Genomic DNA, 8,968 nt, shown 5'->3' with positions numbered 1-8,968 from the left:
GACAACCATGCTGACTGGTATGAAGTGGAATCTGAAGGCAGACTTAATTTGTGCTCCCCTGATAGCGAAGGGTGTTGAGTATGTCTTCACATACTTACTGGCCATTTGTAATTTCTTCCTTTGAGAATTGTCTAGAATGTTTTGGTTTGTCTTTCCATCTATAATGTAGCCATAAGGACATTACTTCACCCAGAACTAAAGAGCTCTCTGGTGTGCTACCAATGTTCCTTTTGTCTCAAAGGTGACTTCTGAATTGGGATTAAAACCAACAATTCCTCCAAACCTCCCCCAGCCCATTTTTCTCATCCCCTTTAATGGAGGACCAGACTCATGTCTTGGAGACTGTTTCCTCGGTGGTGGTGGTGGGGTCCTCCAATATGCTTGTGTAGGTCATTTTCTGTGACCTGGAGTTGAACCAAGGGCTTGGTAAGCCTCAGGTTCAGTTTTCCCGTTGGCAGGGATACCTCATGACTGGTATTGTCTCCATCTCCAGGCTCCTGAAGGCGTGTGGTAGCCGACTGACAGAAAAGCTGTTGGAGGGGGCACCCACAGAAGACACCCTGGTCCAGATGGAGAAGCTTGCTGGTAAGACTTTATCTCTGCTGGGCCATCTGTGGTGGCAGCAGGGCCCCTGGCTTTGTGGCTGCCACAGTGAGTGGAGCTGGTACAAGGGAGTTTAGATATGAACAAGGCTGAAGGGCCGTTGTGACAACCAGTTCCATGCTCTTGGTGATTTTGTTATGATTCTGTCTCATCTTCCGTGATGGTTGCCTTGGTGGCCCATTCCCAAGTGGGTTCGGGATCCCCAGAACTCCCTGCAGGACTTTCAGGTAGCTCAGTAGGTTGGAGAGTTTCCTGCAGGTAGCTCCACTGCCAGAGATTCCTCTAGATAGCTCCCCAGCAATTGTGTTTTGATTCTGTAACCTTGGAGAGAAGCCTTGTGAATCTTGTTAGTTTCGGGAACTTCCTGAGACTTGTATCTCATGAGCCGCTCTTCTCCTTAAAATGTTTCAATTCAGAAGAAATCATTGGACAATATCATCCCTACATCCATGCTTAGAATCTCTACACCTTGGTTTTAGAGTCCTATGTGACTGACTTCCTAGGGTGGTCCCAATGCATGAGTGCAGGCCTCACTTGTGGCTCAACTTCCATAGAGATTATTTGAGTTCTGGAGTTCATAGTCCTGACCCATCCTCCTTCCTCCTCCCCTCTACCCCGTGACGGCTGAGAGGTGGAATAGCAATGGTTACTTATGGTATATGGTATACATTTTGTTCCTGATGACGCTACCACTCCTCCATTGTAAGTAGTTGGAGCTCTTTCCAGGTTGTGGTCAGTTGAGCGCTCACTCTGCACATGCTTGTGCTCTGACAGGTCCTCAGGAGCAAGGTCTCAAGAGCCAGACACACTCAGAAAAGACAGAGCTTGGAGTTGCTTTCCCATCCCTATGGTTCAGTCAGTACTAGAACCGTTCCAGTATAGTATGACTCACACATAGAAAGGTTCTGCCGGCCATTAGAGTCATGTCTTGGTGGGATGTGTTTCCTGGGATAAGAGTGAGATATGTGGGCAGACAGGGCTCTTAGCCACATTTAAACTGAATTGGGTCATGAAGGATATGAGTATGGACTCAGGCTTGCCTTCAAGTCAGACAGAACTGGCTTCAAACTCTGGCTCTGTGCTTTTGGGCACCCAGCTCTCTGGGTCTCATTGTGACATGCAGCGGAGATGCTACTGTGAAGGTCCGCCATGAGGACTAACGGAAGTAAAACGTTCGTGTCTTGTCTGGCTTGGGGGAGACGGGGTGGGTTGGTGTGGGGGACACAAGGACTAGCCCCTGGCAGCGCAGTACTGATAAACATGTTGTCTGCACTGAGTGGTCAGGCCTCCCAGCAGTGGAGAGTAGCCAGCATCTGCAGGAAAAACTTCTAAGATGTCCCTTCTGCCCAAGCTGTTCCCCGTCCGCCCCAGATGCCCAGTCGGTAGCACGTGGTCGTCGGTCTCTCTGGATACAACAGGAATTGGTGATGTAGCCATGGGTGCCCTGAGGCAGAAATGGCCACAGAACCAGGCTGTAGCATCTAAGGGGAAGCACACTCCATACCTGTCCTGTTTGTCTGTCCTGTAGACTTAGAGGAAGAATCAGAAAGTTGGGACAATTCTGAGGCTGAAGAGGAGGAGAAAGCTGCTGTTACGCCAGAGGGTGCTGAAGGGCGTGCGCTGCCCCCCTGCCCGGCGGAGTCATCCTTCCTCTCAGGCTGTGGGAGCTGGCAGCCGCCACAGCTTTCTGTCTTCAAGTCCCTCCGACACATGAGACAGGTAAGCAGGGGTGTAGACCTAACTGAGAAGAGCTCAGGCCACTCTGCAGTGTGCCTGTCCTCCGGGTCGGAGCTGCTTCTACATCCACGGGCGGGGTGACACTCGGAACTTCTCAGTGGTGGGTGGCTGAGGGCACAGTGGATGTCAGGCGTCTTAACTCCAGGACAGAATGGGCATCTGGTGTGTTTGTGTACATGTTCATGTATGCACATGTGTGTAGAGGCCAGAGTGGCATTCTTCTGGGTGCTGTTTGATAGGTATTTTTGGACCCTCAATAGTGGGTTTCTTCACCGATGGAATAAGCCAGATCAAGCCGAATTTAAAAAGACCAGGTTTAATCTGAGCAAAGCACTCTGGGGTGACTGTCCAGTGCCCCCAGAAGTGAGAGGAGATCACATGGCAGGTCTAGGGACCAGACCTTGAATACCCTGTAGACACGGTCTTGAGCTTGGGGGAGGAGCCTGGACTTCGGCAGTCTTTGGGAGGGCGGGGTTTGGAGAGGGAGGAGTGGGGGCTGAGGCGGAACTTCCAACCGAACACTGTTGACATTGTGTTTCGAGACAGTGTCCCCAACAGGCCTGAGACTGGTCAGATACACTAGTTGGCTGGGTTGTGTGCCCCGGGATCTGCCACCTGTGCCTTCCCAGCTCTAGGTTGACAAGCGTGTGCCTTGGGTGCCTTTTTCATTTGAGTTCTGGGGTGCAAACTCAAGCCCTCATAGTTTGCACTGAAGCTGAGCTGTCCCCAGCCCAGCGTCTTGTCTGCAAGGGTTCCTCTACTCCTGTAACCTTGCCAATCTAGACCTCCTGAAGGTGTTGGGAAGCACCATTATCTGTCTGTATGCAGGCTAGACTTTAATGGTCTTTCCTGGAATAATCCGGCATAACCGCACTGTTACAGTGTATCTAGACAGTGGAATGTTACTTAGCTTGAAAAAGCAAGCAGGCCACACGAAGTGGGATGTCCGTATACACACCAGAGACGAAAATCAAAAATCATCTGATGAGATTAATGTAGTTTGTTGGGTCAGAGGAGAGGAGAGGATTGTTCCAGGTAAAGGCAAATTATCCCCTTTTCGTGCTATTTTTACCTTTTTGAGACAGAGTCTCATGTATCCTAGGTTGGCTTTGAACTCACTATAGCTGAGGATGGTCTTACGTTTCTGGGCGTGTTTACCAAGTGCTAGGATTCTAGGCATGTGCAACTATGTCAAGTTTACTTTCGTACTGTATTTCTCTTTCTTTTTAATTTAGAATTTTAAGTTTTATTACTATTATTATTGTGTAGGGGGTACACATGCCATGGTGTACATGTGGAGGTCAGAGGCCAATCTTGTAGTCATTTTCTCCTTCCTACTCTATGTGGGTGCTGTCTGGACATGAATCTCAGGTGCCAGGCTTACATGGCAAGCGCCTCTCTCTAGCCACCAAGCCATCTCTCTTACCTTCTTTATTTTTTTTTTTTTCAATGAGCATTAATTTTACCAGCCAAGAATTATTTCCATTTTGGAGAGTGGAGAGGCTAGTGAGATGACCCACTGGTAAGGCCCCCGCCGACAGCCATGAAGTCCTGAGTTCGATCCCCAGGCAGACGGATTGAGCCTTGGAGTTTCTGCTTGGGGACATGTGTTCTCCTGTGCCGAGCTGGCTTCGCTGACTCTCTATGAGGTTATGATAGCCGGGACTGTGATTTCTGTTGCAGGCAGGAGTGTTGGCGGCATTGAGTTTCATAAAGTGTGGTCTTGTAGCCTCTGTTTTTGTTTGTCTTGTTTTGTTTCAAGGTCATGTTTGGCCTCAGGAAACCACAGGCTACCTCCTGTCAGTGCTGAGGAGTTTCGGAGAGGCAGGGAGGAGAGAGGCTGTTTTGGGTTAAAGAGTAAAGATACCACAAACAGAAGCAGACCTGATGCGGTGATGGCATCTGAAGAGCTAACTGTGGAGAAGGCTGTCATCAGGCAGCTGGCTTGGGCGAGTGCCAGGACGTGGGCGCATCCTGGGGATGGAGGCAGAGCCCTCAGTCTTCCTGATGCAGGTGTGATGAGGCAGATGTTCACCTCCAAACACTCCAGTATGACAGTGTGTCTAGACAGGGAGACAGCTGCAAGACCTCAACACCGTTTGCTTCGTATTTTTCAAAGTAGAGTTGGGAGAGGGATGGTAAGAATGTAATACCTTTGGAATCTGGGGACTTCTCCTGTCCCCTGTCAGCTTTGGACAGGTCACCAGTATCCCTAGGAAGAGAAGTAACTTTCCCTTTGCTGACTGTGACCTTCTTTACAGTAAAGAGAGTCTAGTCTCTGAGCATATGGGGCCAGATTGGCTCCTATAAAATGCACGAAGAACTGTGTGCTGTATTTCAGGTCTTGGGTGCCTCCTCTTTTCGTATGTTGGCCTGGCATGTCCTCATGGGAAATCAAGTGATCTGGAAAAGCAGCGATGTGCACCTCGTCCATTCCGCATTTGAAGTCCTCCGGGTGAGAATCTTTCCCTGTGTGCTGATGTTTGACAGAGGTGGAATATTAGGGGTACCAGTGCAGAGCCTCAGAAATGGGTTTCCTTTGCCTGGTGACAATGGCGGCATTGGCACTCCTGTGGCAGGGACTGTATTGTCACTATGGACAGCTACAGTTTTCTCCTTCCTCAATCTGAAGTTCTTCTGAAAGGTTGGTTGGCAGGTAACTTGCTGATGCTGAGACCATGCACAGCTGGTCTCAGGTTGGGGTGGTGATGTAGGAGCAGCTCACAGCAGGTCTGCTGGCTGCCAAAACCCCCCAGTGCCTCTCTGTGCAGTGAGCATCCGAGCAGGCAAAGATACCGGCAGAGGCCGCACATGTCAGCATCGGGGCCTCTTGGTGGGAGACCACATGTGGCTGAGAGACCAGGGACCCACTAAGGTGGGAGGCTGTGGACCAGATCCAGAGGGTGCTCTTGTGGTGGGTTCTGAGCCCGCCTGTCCTCCACAGACCATGCTGCCTGTCGGCTGTGTCCGAATCATCCCGTACAGCAGCCAGTATGAGGAGGCCTATCGCTGCAACTTCCTGGGGCTCAGTCCTCCCGTGCCTATCCCTGCTCATGTGCTGGCCTCAGGTAAGTTCCCTCTTTGAGACACGTACTGCCTGATGCTCTCAAAGGCAACCTGGATCCAAGTCACAGATTTATGGCAAGGCAGTATTCTGCAGCCCCAGAGAGGACTGGGGGTGTCCTGAGCCCCTGGAGCGATGCCTTCTGATCGAGTTAGGACTGGTCTGTGCAGAGGTGTTTGGCTGTGAAATTCCTGTGCCCCTAGCTGTGTGTCTGTGTGGCCACTGAACCTCAAGGCAGTTTCCATCTACAGGGTAGACTAATAGTGGACCCATTCACAGAGGGCTTCTTAGAATGAATTTATGTTTGTGATGTATGATCATTGTAATTTAAGAGTTACTTGTAGTTTAGCTGAGGCAAAAACTAACCCTTAACGCAAAAACTGCAGCAGGTCTTAAGCACCAAGGCTTCACTCATGGGAGGCCCGTCCCTGACAGTGTATGCCTGGGGGTGCTTGTGGTGGGGGTCAGGGGACACGTCACGAGATAGCGTGCTTTCTGCTGCCACAGAGTTTGCCGTTGTTGTGGAGGTCCACACAGCCACACGCTCAAACCTCCACCCAGCTGGATGCGAGGACGACCCGTCCCTCAGCAAGTACGAGTTTGTGGTGACCAGTGGGAGCCCTGTGGCCGCAGACAGAGGTGGGTGCTGCTGCTGCTGCTGCTGCCACCGTTTGTCGGGGCCTGCGGGGCCACCAAGGCCTCTTCTCATCCAGTGTCTGTACCCCCAGTTGGGCCCACCATCCTGAATAAGATTGAAGCAGCCCTGACCAACCAGAACCTGTCTGTGGACGTGGTGGACCAGTGCCTCATCTGCCTCAAGGAAGAGTGGATGAAGTAAGCCCGAGCCTTGCCATGACCGCTTCCCCAGCTTCGTGGGGGAGGGGAAGCTCTCCATGGCGGTGGGCGGGCTCATGTGGAAAAGCAGATGGGGGGGGGGTTGTTAAAAGGAGGCCAGGCCGTGGCCCTCAGGAGCCTGTAAGAGTAAAGAGTGGGGTTCAGACACTAGCCCTGCTGCTTAGGAGCTTGGTGACCTTGGGACTTGATCCAGTATCTCCCGCCTTGGACCCCTGTGCCCTGGGAGGTGGTTGGTGGTAGCTGTTGAGATTTGATGCTGGCCATGTGAAAGAGGTTCAGAACAACCGAAGTGCTGTTTCTTTATTCCTTAATTCACCTTTGGCCGGGCGGTGGTGGCGCACGCCTTTAATCCCAGCACTCGGGAGGCAGAGCCAGGGGGATCTTTGTGAGTTCGAGGCTAGCCTGGTCCACAGAGCGAGATCCAGGAAAGGCGCAAAGCTACACAGAGAAACCCTGTCTTGAAAAACCAAAAAAAAAAAAAAAAAAAAAAAAAAAAAAAAAAAAAAAAAAATCACCTTTGGTTTTGGAGGGGTGGAGGATGTGAGGCATCAGACCTCAGCACGCTTAAAGCAGGGTGCAGCCGGGCAGCCCTTGTTACTGCCTTATAAGGGAAAGTTACTTGTTTCCTTGTGCCTTGAGTCTTAGTTTATCAAATCAACTGAACTAGTTGAACATTTTCCTGGTTTCAAATAATGCAGTGAAGCTCATGAGCAGTTATTTCTTCATAAATTTATCTTTCTGCCGGGCGGTGGTGGCGCACACCTTTAATCCCAGCACTCGGGAGGCAGAGCCAGGCGGATCACTGTGAGTTCGAGGCCAGCCTGGACTACCAAGTGAGTTCCAGGAAAGGCGCAAAGCTACACAGAGAAACCCTGTCTCGGGAAAAAAAAAAAAAAAAAAAAAAAATTTATCTTTCTTTTTTAAGATTTATTTTATGCATATGGGTATTTTGCATGCATGCACCACATGCATCCCTGGTGCCATGAACCTCCTGGAACTGGAGTTACAGACAGTTGTGATGGAGACACAGACATGTGGGTGCTGGGAATTGAACCCCGGCTCTCTAGAGGAACAGCCAGCGCTCCTAACCGCTGGGCCATCTCTCCAGCCCCTCTCTCTCTCTTTTTTGAGAGGATTGTTTTTTTCCTGTCTTACCCAAGCTGGCTTTGACCTTCCTGGGTTCAAGGAATCCTCCTGTTTCAGCCTCCTGAGTAGCTGAGACTGCAATACACCTTTCTCTTTGTGCCATGGTGGTGGCCTGGCCTTCCTCAGGGTGAGGCCCTAAGCATGGCATTCTGTAGCCCTGTGCCCTTCCTCTGCATGGAGGAACTCCAGCGGGGCCTGCAGAACTCTCACTGCTCTGGAAGTTGGGCCCATGAGGAAAGCTTGGTACTTGGGCCGTGGGTCTAAGTGCTTGTTTTCTGTTTCCTGTAGCAAAGTGAAAGTCCTCTTTAAATTCACCAAGGTGGACAGTCGCCCCAAGGAGGACACGCAGAAGCTCCTGAGCGTCCTCGGCGCCTCAGAGGAAGACAACGTCAAGCTGCTCAAGTTCTGGATGACGGGCCTGAGCAAAACCTACAAGTCACACCTCATGTCCACAGTCCGCAGCCCCACTGCCTCGGAGTCACGTAACTGACTCTGAGAACACCCAGGAGGAGGTGCTTGTCCCAGATCTGTGGGAGAGACTGCGTTGGGTGAAGCCCTGTTTGAGGAGTGAAGACTTCTGGGCTAGGCTCTGTCCTCTCCATGAGGCTCTGTGTTATCCCGTAGCTACTGAAATGTAGGGGAGACAGAGACGGTGGTCCCTCTGCATCATACTGCCCCATCAGGGATTGTCAAGACGTGCTTTGTGCCTCTTGAGGACAAAGACTCAGAACTGACAGGGATCATGTCAGCCTGACTCTGAGGTCTTCCTGATGCAGCATGTCCACTCGGGGTTAGGAGCAAACCTTCCCACTGTGGAAGCCAGCAAGCATCCTGCATCATTTGTGTTTGCTGGGTATTGAATTCTCAGGTCATGTGCCCACCATGGCCTCTGGTCAGCTTGCCAGCTTGTAGATACATCAAAACCATGGCTGTTCTTTTTGTTTTTTGTTTTAATTTTGTTATTTTTGAGTCAGGGTCTTATTTGGTATCCCAGCCTGGTTTAGAACTCACTGTGTGGCCTGTGCTAGTTTCAGACTTGTAGCAATCCTCCTGTCTCAGCTTCCCAAGTGCTGGGATTACAGAACTGAGCCACCAGGACTTGATGTAGCTCTCTTTACTTCTGCTGCTGCAGCATTAACCAGTGATTGCAGAATATGGTGGTCTTAAGACAGATGGTCTCCCACCAATGCAGTTTTAATAAGGATGCAGCTTGGAAGGGTATTTCCTAATTTGTTTTTATAGTATTTTTGGTGTTTGTTTATATTTAACATGAAGACTAAGCTTATGTGTCTTGGTCTCTGTATCATTGAAACATAATAAATCTGTATTTTTTTAAACTGCTGACTACCAATGAGATGCAACTGTGTGTACCAGTGCCGCTGAGGAAGGCATCATAGGGCATGGCTACAAGACGCAGATGGACTCACACACTGAACAACAGAATCCTTATGGCTTGTGTTGTGTGTGTGGTCCATTGTTGACTGGGCTGAGCATGACTATTAAGTCTTGTAATCCCAACACTTGAGGAGTTGAGGCCAGTGGAGGCCACACAGTAAGTTCTAA

General features: G+C 50.4%; 1 protein-coding gene across 1 annotated transcript in view; it reads left to right on the top strand.

Moving 5' to 3' along the window:
* Nucleotides 1-8,742, top strand: part of Flcn (folliculin) — a 19,490-nt gene extending 10,748 nt beyond the window's left edge. Inside the window, exons 7-13 of the mRNA XM_059270789.1 lie at nucleotides 494-585; nucleotides 2,132-2,322; nucleotides 4,682-4,795; nucleotides 5,285-5,408; nucleotides 5,912-6,043; nucleotides 6,133-6,238; nucleotides 7,694-8,742. Coding sequence (XP_059126772.1) covers nucleotides 494-585; nucleotides 2,132-2,322; nucleotides 4,682-4,795; nucleotides 5,285-5,408; nucleotides 5,912-6,043; nucleotides 6,133-6,238; nucleotides 7,694-7,895 — 961 coding nt within the window. The 3' untranslated portion in view covers nucleotides 7,896-8,742. The remainder of the gene's footprint in view (nucleotides 1-493; nucleotides 586-2,131; nucleotides 2,323-4,681; nucleotides 4,796-5,284; nucleotides 5,409-5,911; nucleotides 6,044-6,132; nucleotides 6,239-7,693) is intronic.
* Nucleotides 8,743-8,968: the final 226 nt, after the last annotated feature.

Source organism: Peromyscus eremicus, chromosome 8a (genome assembly GCF_949786415.1).
Source record: "Peromyscus eremicus chromosome 8a, PerEre_H2_v1, whole genome shotgun sequence".
Classification (NCBI taxonomy): Eukaryota; Metazoa; Chordata; class Mammalia; order Rodentia; family Cricetidae; genus Peromyscus; species Peromyscus eremicus.
The sequence above is the reverse complement of the archived record's forward strand: the minus strand, read 5'-3'. Positions and strand labels throughout refer to the sequence as shown.